The 14,931-nt window shown below is 42.2% G+C and overlaps 1 protein-coding gene across 1 annotated transcript in view; it reads right to left on the bottom strand.

Annotated features, from left to right (window-relative positions):
- The window catches only part of LOC115172591 (calcium permeable stress-gated cation channel 1), a 37,843-nt gene that overhangs the window by 6,427 nt on the left and 16,485 nt on the right, over positions 1–14,931 (bottom strand). The window contains exons 3-16 of the mRNA XM_029730166.1: positions 14,104–14,364; positions 10,331–10,410; positions 6,830–6,917; positions 6,271–6,308; positions 4,380–4,522; positions 3,407–3,458; positions 3,184–3,292; positions 2,373–2,446; positions 2,195–2,275; positions 1,967–2,087; positions 1,619–1,752; positions 1,319–1,441; positions 342–495; positions 127–233 (exon numbers count right to left, since the gene is read on the bottom strand). Coding sequence (XP_029586026.1) covers positions 127–233; positions 342–495; positions 1,319–1,441; positions 1,619–1,752; positions 1,967–2,087; positions 2,195–2,275; positions 2,373–2,446; positions 3,184–3,292; positions 3,407–3,458; positions 4,380–4,522; positions 6,271–6,308; positions 6,830–6,917; positions 10,331–10,410; positions 14,104–14,316 — 1,517 coding nt within the window. The 5' untranslated portion in view covers positions 14,317–14,364. The remainder of the gene's footprint in view (positions 1–126; positions 234–341; positions 496–1,318; positions 1,442–1,618; positions 1,753–1,966; positions 2,088–2,194; positions 2,276–2,372; positions 2,447–3,183; positions 3,293–3,406; positions 3,459–4,379; positions 4,523–6,270; positions 6,309–6,829; positions 6,918–10,330; positions 10,411–14,103; positions 14,365–14,931) is intronic.

Here is a 14,931-nt window from a genome sequence, read left to right as displayed (position 1 = left end):
GAGAGAGAGAGAGACACCGAGAGAGCGAGCGAGAGCTGTTGAAGAAGAAGGTGTTTTCAGGAACAGAACTAGGCCATAGGTTGAGTGTCAGTGTCTGCTGGGGCCTGCAGCAGTCCAGTACTCTACCTGGTCCAGTGAGACTCGAAGAAGGCAGAGTAGTAGACTATGAAGGGTAACAGGACAGAGAACGCCCAGAGCAGGAGGGTAGGGAAGAACTGTGTGATGATCGGGCTCTATGGGGAGAAACCAAAACATCATGAGTTCATTTTAATATTGTTAATTCTGGAGTTTATTTGCTTTGGTTCAGCACCACAAACACTAATTCTGAAATGAATTCTGACCCTCAGGCTGTCCACAGGCCGGGTGACGTTGAGTTTGTCCATGGTGTTGACGATGATGGCGGGCGTGGTGAGGAAGAAGAGGAGGAGGAAGAGGAGAATGTTGAGCAGGACAAAGCGCAGCCACCAGCGGGAGCCACACACCGACAGGTTCTCCCTGGAGACAGAAGTAAATAAGAAGTCAGATACTCATCTATCCAAAAGCCTTTACGTCATATCGCCACTAATCTGTACTACTGTGTAAACCCACAAAGTATGAATACAACAAAAGCAACCCCTAACGTGAGAGGGAGTATGCTGCAGCGCACTGACTACTCTGGAGTGGATAACAGGTTGGACACATCACACTCCTTTTTAAAGAAGGGAAACAGTCGGTTACCCAGAGCGACATGCAGAGGCAATGTGTCACATCCGGCCATGACCGGGAGCCCCACAATTGTCTAGACTACCTGCACCAGGAAGCAGTATTACTCCCTCCACACAAACACACACTGCCATATACACAGCCAATGAGGCATGAAGCACAAACAGCGAGCACCGCGTGGCGGGGAACCTCATCGACTAATCCCACAATACATATGTAACACTCACATCATGTAACCTCAGAGGGGCTGATGGTTATCATCTAAACCCTTCATTTTATAACTGATCTCAAATACACTAAACTACCAATGAACAATTTCATTGTAAAAAAATATAACACACCATCTAAGATAACCCACACAAATACAATTCTAAAATCCATCTAATTAAGATGGTTAAATGGTTGAGTGGAACGGCCACTTGGCAGTTACTAGAGACAGATCTCTTGTAAGAGAAAGTAACAGATTAACAACCTCTGCAAACGGCTTTAAAAAGGCTGTGGCAGGGCACAGCTCGTCAATATGCGTTAGGTTGAATTCCGGCCTAAGTACAGTTAGATAACCAAATGGGAGGGAATTTCTAGCCATGATGTGCTTTCAGATAACCTCCTCACTCACCAGATGATGTCGCTTGGAGCAGGGGCGTAGCCTACACCCCACCTGTGAGACTGAACTACCGTGGTGATGCTAGACTGCTTGGGTCTCCGACGGCAACGGACCCGGCTGTAGTCCTTGACAATACTGTAGGGAGAAACACAACACACAAAGTCATCACACAAAACAGGCAGAGACACACACATGAACACATTCAATCAAACCCTGTAACATATCATTATATTGGTGTGCCATGCATGCACTGCGGGAGACTGCAGAACAGTGCGTTAACATGTCAGAGGTCAGGGGTCATAGTTCACTCACACAGCAGTCATCCTCTCATCCCGAAAAGTCACGAAGGCGATGCCCAGCCTCTTGAGCGAGATGCGATGCTTCTCTGCATTAAACTCATCAGTCAGTTTCTCCTCTAACTCACTGTAGTACTGCTCTGCATCCACCTGCAGAAATAGTTGAAAATATAGATTAGCGACATACCAGTATTATTCATCAAGTCTAATCATGTCCCTTATTGAATTTCTATTCAGACAGACGAAACTACACATTGCCGCTCAAATCAAATGTAGTTTTTTAGTGCCATCCGGTGGCAAAACGCAATCAATGCAACATAATTACTATGACCAAGGTTCACTAACATTTCTGTAATAAAAGTACCTGCTCAAAGCCGCACATGTCACAGCAGAAGATGGTAGCACAGGGGTGGGTCTTAATCATGATCTTCCCCTCCTTCTGGGACATAGTGGCGAAATACAGCCTTCCTTTCATCGCCTTCCGTCTGAAACAACACAACAACTACAATCTGCACAGAGGTAAAAAAAACAACAAAACAATGATTGTATTGGATTACTGACTAATTTCTTTATATTGTCATAGTTACTGTACCGCTCAGAGTCCAGCATCATCAGTTTGTGTACATTGAAGCAGAAGCGGACGTCAGTGACAGTACAGCTGGGGTAAGCCTCACTAGAGCGGAGGGAAGAGGGAACAGAGTTAAACCAGCTTTATTACTATCAGCATTATTTTGAGTGCGTAAAGAAGTGCAAAGTAAACATAAGATTACTGGAAGTGTTTTGTGATGAGGCCTGGGTCTGAGATCTCTCTGGGGATGCAGGTGATCATGAGAGTCCTGGCCACCTGACAAAAAAACAACAATAAGTTTGCCAATAATAAAAGTAAGATGGTAACCATGCATTACACACATCAAAAGGTGTCTCTTTCAGTTTTCAGAAACAAAAACCTGACCATGTTGCCTAGTAATCAATACACATTTGGCCAGTGGTGGAAAAAGTACCCAAATGTCATACTTGAGTAAAAGTAAAGATACCTTAATAGAAAATGACTCAAGTAAAAGTGAACGTCACCCAGTAAAATACTACTTGAGTAAAAGTATAAAAGGTATTTGGTTTTAAATATACTTAAGTATCAGAAGTAAAGGTATAAATCATTTCAAATTCCTTATGTTAAGCAAACCGGATGGCACCATTTTCTTGATTGTTTTAGTTACAGGTAGCCAGGGGCACACTCCAACACTAAGACATAATTTACAAACGAAGCATGTGTGTTTATTGAGTCCACCAGATCAGAGGCAGTAGGGATGACCAGGGATGTTCTCTGGATAAGTGAGTGAATTGGACCATTTTCCTGTCCTGCTAAGAATTTAAAATGTAATGATTATTTTAGGTGTCAGGGAAAATGTATGGAGTAAAAAGTACATCATTTTCTTTAGGAATGTAGCAAAGTAAAAGTTGTCAAAAATATAAATAGTAAAGTATAGATACCCCCAAAAAACTACTTAAGTAGTAATTTAAAGTATTTTTTCTTAAGTACTTTAAATCACTGCATTTGGCCAGGTTTGAGGAGCCCTCACCCACCTTCTCGTCCTCTCTGTACTCCAGGCGTGAGGAGTGGTGGGCCATACACAGCACTGTGATGATGACGTAGAGCAGAGCAAAGATACTGTGGAGCCACAGGAAGCTGTCCCTAAGAGAAGATAAAGGCATTTCACATGACTATTGAATAACCATGGTGGTCTCAAGATATTCATGAACATTTCTTGAAGTTGGCAAAAAGAGAAGACCCAGCCCTTTGACCTACTTTGCAGGAAGATTAGCCACAGTCGTTCTTCCAAAATTTTCTGGATTATCCCCTACAGAAAAGACAACATATGACAGTTGTGTGTAACAGTCATTTTTTTGAAAGAAAGAGACTTCATACTTTAAATGGACTTTAAGAGGAATACCCTCATCTTTATATGGTTAAGATGGCAATAGGATCAAACAGAGGATTGTCTCATCCAATTTAGTAAAAACTCAGTGAAAAGTTTAAGACAGAATTGCGAGATTAGTCACGTCTCCACCCTCTATTTTAGTTTCGCTCCATTTATTTACTGTTTCTATGGTGACCGATATAAGGGTGTTGGTTAATTTAACGACGGGGGTGACACAATGGTCCATATAGATGACAGCCAACAGTAATAAAGTGGCTATGGAGAACCCTGGTCCCCCCCAAACGTGTTTGCTTTACATTCTATTTTAGAACCATTTAGAACATTCTATATGGGAGCTTACTCAACATTTAACTGCCAACTGTCATTTATTCTACTATCCATTACAGCTAACAACCGCTGACACCAAAGTGTATGTCGGGAGGAAATTAAAGTTTTCATATTCATACTCTTCTGCTTGGAGAAGGCCTAAGTTAAATACCACTAATGTAACTCAATTGAGCAGTAAGTCAAATTGCAGACAATGTCTGTCTGTGTTTGTATCTGTGGTGTGTGTGTGTGCTCGCGCACGCGCGCACGTTTGACTGTGTGGCCTACGTTTCAGATATCCCTGGGCAGACTTCGTCAGTTTGTGTTTATAACTGTGGTGTATATGTGTGTGTGTGTGTGTGAGTGCAAGCCCACCCACGTGTGTGTGTGTGTGTGTGTGTGTACGCGTGCATCTGTGTGTTTGCATATGCATGTGTGGCCTGGTCTCTCCTTGCGAAGTGCCCCTCTACCTCCCCTGCCGTTTAGGATATCCCTGGGCCTCCCAACACGGGCCAAGGCCTCCCTCTAAATTACCTAGGAGGTTCCCGGAAAAGTTGACAGGCAGGATGATGGCCAAAGACAGCAGGCAGACCACGGTCATGAGCAGGATGATGTGGCGCTGGAAGGACAGGTAGGTCGTAGCGTCGATGCCACATTTACTCCTGATCTCATCATCCCTGGAGAGACAACACAGAGAGAGATGATCCAAAACTGGGTAGGGAGGGAGAGAGAGGATCTTCCCAGGTTGGCAGAATCAGCAGGCTGGGATTTAAACTCATCCTAAAGAGACTAAACCCAGAGTTAGAAAGAAGCAGTGTGTTGTTGAGAAAGGGACAGGGGGGTATCTTAACGATCCTTGACTTCGGCGATGTCATTTACAAAATAGCCTCCAACACTCAGCAAATTGGATGCTCTCGTTGGCTGGCCCTCTCTTCATATTCGTCGCCAAACCCACTGGCTCCAGGTCATCTATAAGTCTTTGCTAGGTAAAGCCCCGCCTTATCTCAGCTCACTGGTTACCATAGCAGCACCCACCCCTAGCACGCGCTCCAGCAGGTATATTGCACTGGTCATCCCCAAAGCCTATTCCTCCTTTGGCCGCCTTTCCTTCTAGTTCTCTGCTGCCAATGACTGGAACGAATTTCAACAATCACTGAAGCTGGAGACTTATATCTCCCTCACTAACTTTAAGCATCAGCGGTCAGAGCAGCTCACAGATCATTGCACCTGTACATAGCCCATCCGTAAATAGCCCATCCAACTACCTCATCCCCATATTGTTTTTTTTTTTTTTTTTTTGCTCCTTTGCACCCCAGTATCTCTACTTGCACATACATCTTCTGCACATCTATCACTCCTGTGTTTAATTGCTAAATTGTAATTACTTCGCCACTACGGCCTATTTATTGCCTTACCTCCCTAATCTTACCTCATTTGCACAAACTGTATATAGATTTTTTTCTATTGTGTTATTGACTGTAGGTTTGTTTATTCCATGTGTAACTCTGTGTTGTTGTTTGTGTCGCACTGCTTTGCTTTATCTTGGCCAGGTCGCAGTTGTAAATGAGAACTTGTTCTCAACTGGCCTACCTGGTTAAATAAAAGGTGAAATTAAAAATAAATGTAAAAAACACACTTTGAAAAAAGGGTTCCAAAAGGGTTCATCGGCTGTCCCCATAAGATAACCCTTTTTGGTTATACCTGGAACCCAAAAGGGTTCTTCAAAAGGTTATCCTACAGGGACAGCCGAAGAACCCTTTTAGGTTCTAGATAGCACCTTTTTTTTCTTAAGAGTGTGGGATTGTGGAGGGAAGGGTAGAATCGTCTTCCGTGCCGAGACAGATTCAGACTCATCGGTTCTCCACGGTAGTGATATTGTGGGGCCTGCTCCTCATGCCTCAGTGTAACTATGCCACTCCATTCCTGCCAAACCTGTGGTGGCTAAGGGGAGCCCAAGCAGGAGGGTCTGAAAACCCACTTGTCTCTGAAAAAACAGGAGGTGCCTGCTGGTCCCACGGCAGGGCGGCAGGCCAGGCCACACATAGAGCTATCAGGGTGGGTTAGCACTTTTCCAGGGATCCCAGGGTGAGGTATACAGTCAGCTACTAACACAATGACTAAAAACAGCACCCAGATGCACCCAAACTCCACCATAATACTCTGGAAACCATGGACACAGAGGAAGTCACTGTTTTACGGGCCTAAATTTGTTGAGTGAAAGTGAGTCAGACTCGAGCAAGTGCAAATACTCTATGGTAAATCATGGCACAAATGATCCCATGAGCACACACTCGTTTGTTTTCGCTGCTTAATGAGATATAACACGAGTTTGCGTTTTGGGATTACATCAACATTGAAGAGCAATAAAACATGATAGAAGTGAGGATGGGGTTGAGTGTTAAAGGGTCAAGAGTTTTACACTTACTTCATATGATAGATTGTCGTAAGCCAAGAGCAGAAGCCCTAGAGATGGAGCAAAGACATAAAACATTCAGTGGATCGCTTATTAAATACAAATTGATGACAGACTCTGTGGTAGGCATTGCACAGTATGCCTGGCTTGCCACGCATCTGTCATTTGCATAACATTAAGGCCTACGAGCTGAGAGGGTAATGGGGCTTTAATAGGTCTAGTCTGAGGCATAAACGACTTTACTGCTGTCAAACTCTTGGAGAAGACCTCATGTCTGAGTCAGTCCTACGCCATCATAAACATGGTGTGTCACATCGATGGTGGTGGTGACCCTAACCAGTCACGCAGGTGTCTATGAAGTCATTGTCTGAACAGTCCGCCTTTTCTTATTTTGTTTTTGTTTGTGCAGTTGGACATTTTATCAACTCAATTTAGGACAAGTGCTTTGGTCAGTGTCAGAAAATGGTGTGCCCCACTTTTATTCACACTCCAAAAGGTCACCCTTCATAAGTTATACCCCTAGACCTATCCTACGGTCTGGAGTTGGATCCATAATAACAGTTGGACTCACCAAGTCCTTGGTCTCGGAGTCTGACGGGCTGGACTCTGACGGGGACTTCTCCTTCTCACTCTGCTCTCCGTAGAACAGGGACGTGAGGCTGAGAAACAGAAGAATAACAGGATTATCATATTGATGGACAATGTGTTCCTTCCTACAGAATAGGAGGGAAGGAAGCTTATCATGTAGATTGCCATCCCATGAGGGAAGATACTGTACTGCAACAAGTCAGCGCAATATGAGACTACAGCCATTAAACACAATCTTGGAAGGATGATTTCTAGACAGTCACATGGACAGCGTTGAGTGACTGTGGGAAGTTAATATCCTTTCCTTCCCACAGACAGGTGGGCACAGAGCCTGCAGACAGCATGAGTGCTAATAATGTTGGCTGGTTCTAATAGCTTTTCCATGCAGGCCCCTGTACTCCTCTTAGAACTCAAGTCAAATTGAAACAGAGGGTTCTCCAGCGCAGCTGAGATCATATCAATGATAGGAGGGCAAATAAAGGGGATAGACAGTGTTCCTGGAATCCAATGAAGCATTGTGATGATTAAGTTTGGTGATGTTTCTCTCATGGCGACGTCGCCGACAGCTCTACAGCGTGACACTTTAAGCGGCATAATTGAATTAGCGCGACGGCAGCCCGCTCGGCAGATGTCGCTGACTCGGGGGTGGCAGAGAGCCGCTGCTGGTCAGGCAGAACTAAATCAACCCCACGCTCACTGGAGAGTGGCTCCAGGTCAGGCAGAAGTAAGCTGTTGCAGAGCCTCAATCTGCAAACCCACACAGACTACTGACTGGACCTCAGACCAAAAAAGGTTCTAAAAATCTGAATCCTCCTACAGAGCTACTGTGTGTCTGCCTGTGCAATGAATGCTTTATGGATATTATGGTATCAACATTGGAGATCGTGGAACAAAAATAGAGATACTCACAGATTGTGATGTGTGTAAAAAGTGATTAAAAACTAATTATAGTAAAGCAATGCAATACTGTAACGTCTCATTCAAAGCAAGAAAGCCAGGGAAAACAAAGTATTTTGTGAGTATTTATTATGGGTCCCCGGCAGCAGCTACTCTTCCTGGGGTCCAGAAAAATTAAGGCAGTTTATACAATTTTAAAAACATACATGCATAGATTTCACACACTGTTTGTCCTCAGGCCCCTACTTCACCAATACCACATATCTACAGTACTAAATCCATGTGTATGTATAGTGTGCATGTTATCGTGTGTGTGTGTGTATGCATGTGTCGGTGCCAATGTTTGTTTTGCGTCACAGTCCACGCTGTTCCATAAGGTGTTTATCTGTTTTTTAAATCTAATTTTACTGCTTGTGTCAGTTACCTGATGTAGAATAGAGTTCCATGTAGTCATGGCTCTATGTAGTACTGTGTGCCTCCCGTAGTTTGTTCTGGACTTGAGGCATGTCTTGAGGGGTATGCATGGGTGTCCGAACTGTGAGCCAGTAGTTTAGACAGACAGCTCGGTGCATTCAACATGTCAATACCTCTCATTAATAAAAGTAGTGATGAAGTCAATCTCTCCTCCATTTTCAGCCAGGAGAGATTGACATGCATATTATTAATATTAGCTCTCTGTGTACATCCAAGGGCCGTGCTGCCCTGTTCTGAGCCAATTGCAATTTCCATTTTTTTTGCAATTTTCCTGTCCTGTGTGGCACCTGACCACACGACTGAACAGTAGTCAAGGTGCGACAAAACTAGGGCCTGTAGGACCTGCCTTGTTGATAGTGTTGTTAAGAAGGCAGAGCATCGCTTTATTATAGACAGACTTCTCCCCATCTTAGCTACTACTGCGTCAATAATGTTTTGACCATGACAGTTTACAATCTAGGGTTACTCCAAGCAGTTTAGTCATCTCAACATGTTTAATTTCCACATTATTTATTACAAGATTTAGTTGAGGTTTAGGGTTTAGTGAGTGTTTTGTTCCAAATACAATGCTTTTAGTTTTAGAAATATTTAGAGCCAACTTATTCCTTGCCAGCCATTCTGAAACTAACTGCAGCTCTTAAGTGTTCCAGTCATTTCAGTCGCTGTAGTAGCTGATGTGTATAGTGTTGAGTCGTCCGCATACATAGACACTCTGGCTTTACTCAAAGTCAGTGGCATGTCGTTAGTAAAAAAAAGAAAAAAAGCAAGGGGCCTAAACAGCTACCCTGGGGAATTCCTGATTCTAACTGGATTATATTTGAGAGGCTTCCATTAAAGAACACCCTCAGTTGTTAGACAAGTAACTCTTTATCCACATTATAGCAGGGGGTGTAAAACCATAACACGTACATTTTTCCAGCAGCAGACGATCGATAATGTCAAAAGCTGCACTGAAGTCTAACAAGACAGCCCCCACAATCATTGTATCACCAGAAGTTTACTAAGGGTTGGTAAAAGGCTGATTGGTCGGCTATTTGAGCCAGTAAAGGGGACTTCACTATTCTTGGGTAGCGGAATGACTTTCGCTTCCCTCCAGGCCTGAGGGCACATGCATTCTAATACGCTTAAATTGAAGATATGGCAAATAGGAGTGGCAACATCGTCTGCTATTATCCTCAGTCATTTTCCATCCAGATTGACAAGCCACTGGGGTCTGACATTGTTGAAAGACAACAATTCTTTCACCTCTTCCACACTGACCTTGCGGAATTCAAAAGTACAATTATTGTTTTTCATAATTTGGTCCGATATACTTGGATGTGTAGTGTCAGCCTTTGTTGCTGGCATGTCATCCCTAAATTTGCTAATCTTGCCAATATCAGTGGGCTTTGTGATGAATGAGCTATCTGATTCAATGAATGAAGGAGCCAAAAATGTCCTAAAATTTCATTTAAGGTGCTCCAAAGCTTTTTACTATCATTCTTTATATAATTTATCTTTGTTTCATAGTATATTTTCTTTTAGTCTAGTCACATGATTTCTTAATTCGCAGTGCGTTTGCCAATCAGTTGGGCTACCAGACTTATTTGCCATACCTTTTGCCTCATACCTCTCAACCACACAATTTTTCAATTCCTCATCAATCCAAGGGGATTTATCAGTTTTTAGTCATTTTCTTAATGGGTGCGTGCTTATTAGTAACTGGAATAAGTCGTTTCATAAATGTGTCAAGTGCAGCGTCTGGTTGCTCCTCATTACACACCACAGACCAGCAAATATTCTTTACATCATCAACATATGAATCACTACAAAACTTATTGTATGACCTCCTATATACTATATTAGGCCCAGCCTTTGGAACTTTGGTTTTCCTAGATATGACTATTTGCAGATATGGTTATCATTAGTATGAGAATGCCTTAGCAGTACCATGCCTTCTCAGGAGGGGGAGCTAATGTCAAGGAGCTTTGTCAAGTGGTCATGAATTATGCTTTCAATATATTCAGTATATTATAGGTCTGGTATGGAGATCTTGAGTGTTGCCTCAACTCATATACCAGACTTATAACATACTGAGTATGAATGGAGGACGAGAGCAAAGGCTTTACTGTACCTGTCATTCTCCATCAATAGAGCCAGACGGCCATAGTCCCACGCAGCCTTCCTCAAACAGGAGAAGATCAGCAAAAGAAACTGCAATATAAAGAATGAGTTATAGGACATAAGGAGCTCTTCAGAACACTCACCCATCTCTCTTTTAAGTCTTAAACATAAAAAATATATTTTGACTTGCATGTACATCATGGATTTGCAGATGGAAATAAATCTCATGAGGAATGCACAAATAATATTCAGCAGCAATAACGATCTATTTTCCTAAGAGTTGTATGTGGTTGGTTGTCTTGGAAACTACCAAGGAGAGGTCAGCATGTATACTAAGGCTAGTGTAGTCAATAGCAGGGGCGTTTCTACGATTTGAAGACATTGGGAGCTTAGCACAAAGACAGAATGGAAGTTCAACAGCAAAATACATGAATTTGGTGCACTTTGAGATGTACATTGAGAGATTAGATCATTGATAGATTGGATATTTTTTAGGTAACTTGCACCTTCTCACAGCAAACACTGCAGGTGCTCAATTAGCTGCCATTGTGGGTCTCTGTACTCTGGAACACATATCTATAGTGTATTGTCAAAAAGTACTCGATCAACTTCAAATATAGGTCTCTGTGCGGTCTGTGTCGTCTGGGGTTTTTCTCCATCACCTATTCTTCTGTTGCCGTCTCTGTGTCTTGTCTGGTGTGTCTAGTTTGAAAGGGCAAATGCACTTTGGCCTCGTTTTAGATTTGACTCATTAAGAAATGCTGCCGGTCACGACTGAATTCAAACGTGAGTAAGTTTTGGGGTGTGGCCTGATGTGGGTGTCTCGTGTGTTCGCAGGTGGGAAGAGTTAGACAAATTATTTCGCCTGATCGCTTTAGCCGGCTGGCGTGCGACCTGACTGACTTCGGAAAGCTTATCTCCAGGGCTAGTTAGAGATGGTCAATAACTTACAATGTAAATGAGACAATATGTTCATGTTGCACACCTTTAAGTTTGATGATTACTTGTGTGCTGCCAGCTATGGGCAGGATTGAAACAAAACCAACCTTAATTTACGTTGTGATGCAGTCATGACCACAAGTCTCACAAAACTCTGTTTTGGATGAGTGATTTCATGACCAAAATGATCCTGACTCATATCGAAGCCACATGCTGTTTTCTAAAGGAGAAGTTGATTTTTTAGGGCCAGTTGCTCTTTAAAAAGTTACTGTATACTGACATGACCAGGGCATCTCAACTGTAAAGACAAATTCAAGTGTGCGCATAACACAACTCTGAACACGACAGATAAGAAGCAACATAGCACCTAGGCTATATGAATACAAAGAAACATAAGCCCCCCCAAAAATGTACCTGTAGAATGGATAAGTTATAAGACCTCGTCAGTTTTACCAGCTAGTGTGAGATTTTCAACATTTGAGGTCACATAACTTAAGGGCCTATCTATTTTCAATATTCTGTTCACTTACAATCTAAAACACTAAAATGGCCATCTTTTCTCCTCTTTCTGGCTGCCCTCCCCCATCCCTTCAAAGTTCAAGTTTGTTTATTTTTCATATACACATGAAATACTCAGTGCAATGAAATGCTTACTTGCAGGTTAACCTCTCGACAATGCAACACTTGAAAAAGTAAGTAGCTTAGTGAATAAAATAGTAACAAAAATAAATGCTCAATTAAATAATTAAAATTTAATAAGATCTTTTTTTTTTTTTTTTTTTACAAATAGTTACATAGCCTATATGGAAATAACAGACATGAGCCATGCATGTGTACCTGTAGAATGGAATAGGTTATAAGACCTCTATGATTCACTTAATTTAGCCAGTTCTACCACCTCAACATTGCTAATTTTAAACAGGGTTAAATATGTTGTAGTAAAGTTCTGTTTCAGTCCACAGGAGGGCACTGTGTCACTGTCAGAAGATATACTTCAGTCAGAAAAACGCTCTCGTCTCTTCGGTCTCAGCTAGCCAACCAGTCAGTAGCTACGTCACTACAGAGGCTTCTTGCAGTGCCTGCTACTGACTAGCGCAGCACATTGTATTGTTAATTTCTGTCATTAAAATGTGTCAGTAAAACATTTTATTTTCATATAAGACAAAACATTTAAATAAAGGTTTGGGGCTGGAACAAAAACATCTGGGCCCACTGGTCAATAGCAAGACAACTGTGAATAGACCCCTGTGCCCTGCGCTCAAAACACACAGGAAGAGAGAGCCAGGGAATCATTACGAAGGAGAGAGAGAGAATGTGTTGGAGAGCACATAATACACTGTATGGAAAAAACATGATCATCTCTCATTTTACACAATATCCTGTGGAATAGATCTATAAAATGAATAGCGTATTCAGACCCGTTGACCTTATCCACATTTTGTTACACTGTAGGTCACAGCCTTATTTTAAAATCGATTAAATTGTTGTTATTTCCCCCCCTCATCAATCTTCACACAATACCCCATAATGACAAAGCAAAAAACAGTAAAAAAATGATATGGTCTGATGAAACCAAGATTGAACACGTCTGGAGGAAACCTTTCTGGGTTGTGATACATTTCTAAAAAACTATTTTTGCTTTGTCATTATGGGGTATTGTGTATAGATTGATGGAGGGGAAAAAACGATTTAATACATTTTAAAATAAGGCTTTATTTAACGTAACAAAATGTGGGAAAAAAGAGAAGTTTGAATACTTTCTGAATGCACTGTAAATCATCTGCTGCTTAGATGACATATTGGGTACTGGGTAAGGATGAGTATAATGTTGTTAAAAGATAAGCAAGCTCTCTCATTAAAGAGGTTGAATAATACATTTCCTAATGGTCTAAAGCCATGCATGGGTAATCAGGACAATGTTTAACAAGGTATTGGACGAAGCTGTGATGAGATTAATAATAAATTCTGCTTTTACTTTCATAGCCAAATGCAATTCGCAAGCTCTCTGCATAGATGATATCCCTTTGTTTCTCTCCGCCTCTCTCTACTGTCTTCTAGTTCTTGTCCCTGCGTGGGTGTCCATGTTCTGCTGATGCCCCACAGATTATTATTCTGTGTGAAGTTCTGATTGGTGCATAGGCATGCTGCCGTCACATGGGGGTAATCAAGTTGACTTCATTTGGACCCGTCGTTAAGACACTGCTATTAACCTTCTGTGTTGTCCTGACAACCAGGGAACAATCACAGTGAGTCAATTAAACAGGGCTGCTAGACAGACTGATAAACAGAGAGGAAATCTAGTTTGACAAGAACTGACAGTGGAACAGAGGTGGTGTCCATTCACTCATTTTATATCTATTACTATCCTGGAGTGGGGAGGGTAATCCTTCTGCATATTTATAAGCAGTATGAGCATGGCGACATACTGTGCTAGAGAGAGGAGAATGAGTAAAGTCTATGCATCATGTGCATATGAATGTGAAGGCTTGTAGGTAGAGTAAGTGGAGTTGTCAAGATAGAGGCTTAGCTTTTTTTGGCTTTCTTTTCATATCATACAACTTCCTCTATTTGGGAAGGATAAGAAAGTGTACTAAAACGTGATACTAAACAAAGTTTACTATCATGGCATCAGAGATAAAATGAAAGGTTGAGATTGTCGTAGCACTGTAGTGTGCGAACATGCATGTGTATGTATGTATGTATGTATGTATGCATGCATGCATGTATGTATGCATGCATGTATGCATGCATGCATGCATGTATGTATGTATGTATGTATGTATGTATGTATGTATGTATGTATGTATGTATGTATGTATGTATGTTTCTGTGTCAGCAACATACCATCCACATGACAACATTAATGGCGAGGACTGTGGGCACCCCTCCAAAGGGCAGGCCTTGCAGGACACTGCTGCGGGAGTGGGAGCGGTAGCACCTCTCTGCTGCAGTAATGTTGTCCTCCCCCAGAGAGTCCAGGAAGCCCAGCACATCCAGCTCCATATCCCTCTCATCCAGAGGAGGCGCCCCCGTCACAAACAGCTTAGAGTCCGCCATGAGTGAGCCTCAGCCTATGTCTCAGGGGCTGAAGTCATACAACCACAACTGAGAAGAGAGAAACAGTAAAGTGATTAGTATTGAAAAGGTATGCAATTTTAAAGAAGGAAACAACAAATAAGCTTTTAGTTGGACGGTGAACACCATGTGTATCCTGTACATACGACTAATAAAAATACTGCACAAAGAGGATCCCTCCAAGCCCACGTGACATGGCATTGACCTTGGTCTGTGTGCCTACACACAACACATTTTATCTGGAGGTCACAAGGACCCGGTGAAAACTAATAGCTTCCATCAATCCAATGAGATAATGTTTGGCATGTGCTTCCTTCATGTCGCTTGTTGCCATAGTAGTTTGTCCTTTCCATTCACCCCAATAAAAAAGCCTATTTGTTAGTCTGATTCCAGAGCAACCCCCCCCCACCCACATTAAACAAGAAGTGACTCCTGAAACTGTAACCCAACACCCTCTGTAGAGTAATTTCTATCCTTGGGGATATTGCAGTAAGTGTGCATATCCAATAGGCTGGATGTCATACTAAACAGCACAGCCATCATCTGAAGTATCTTCCCAGTGATAAAAACAGACAACCTGTCAAAACGCCGTAGGCT

The sequence above is a fragment of the Salmo trutta genome, chromosome 33 (assembly GCF_901001165.1).
Source record: "Salmo trutta chromosome 33, fSalTru1.1, whole genome shotgun sequence".
NCBI lineage: Eukaryota > Metazoa > Chordata > Actinopteri > Salmoniformes > Salmonidae > Salmo > Salmo trutta.
Note: the sequence above shows the minus strand (reverse complement) of the source record. Positions and strands in the feature narration are given on the sequence as shown.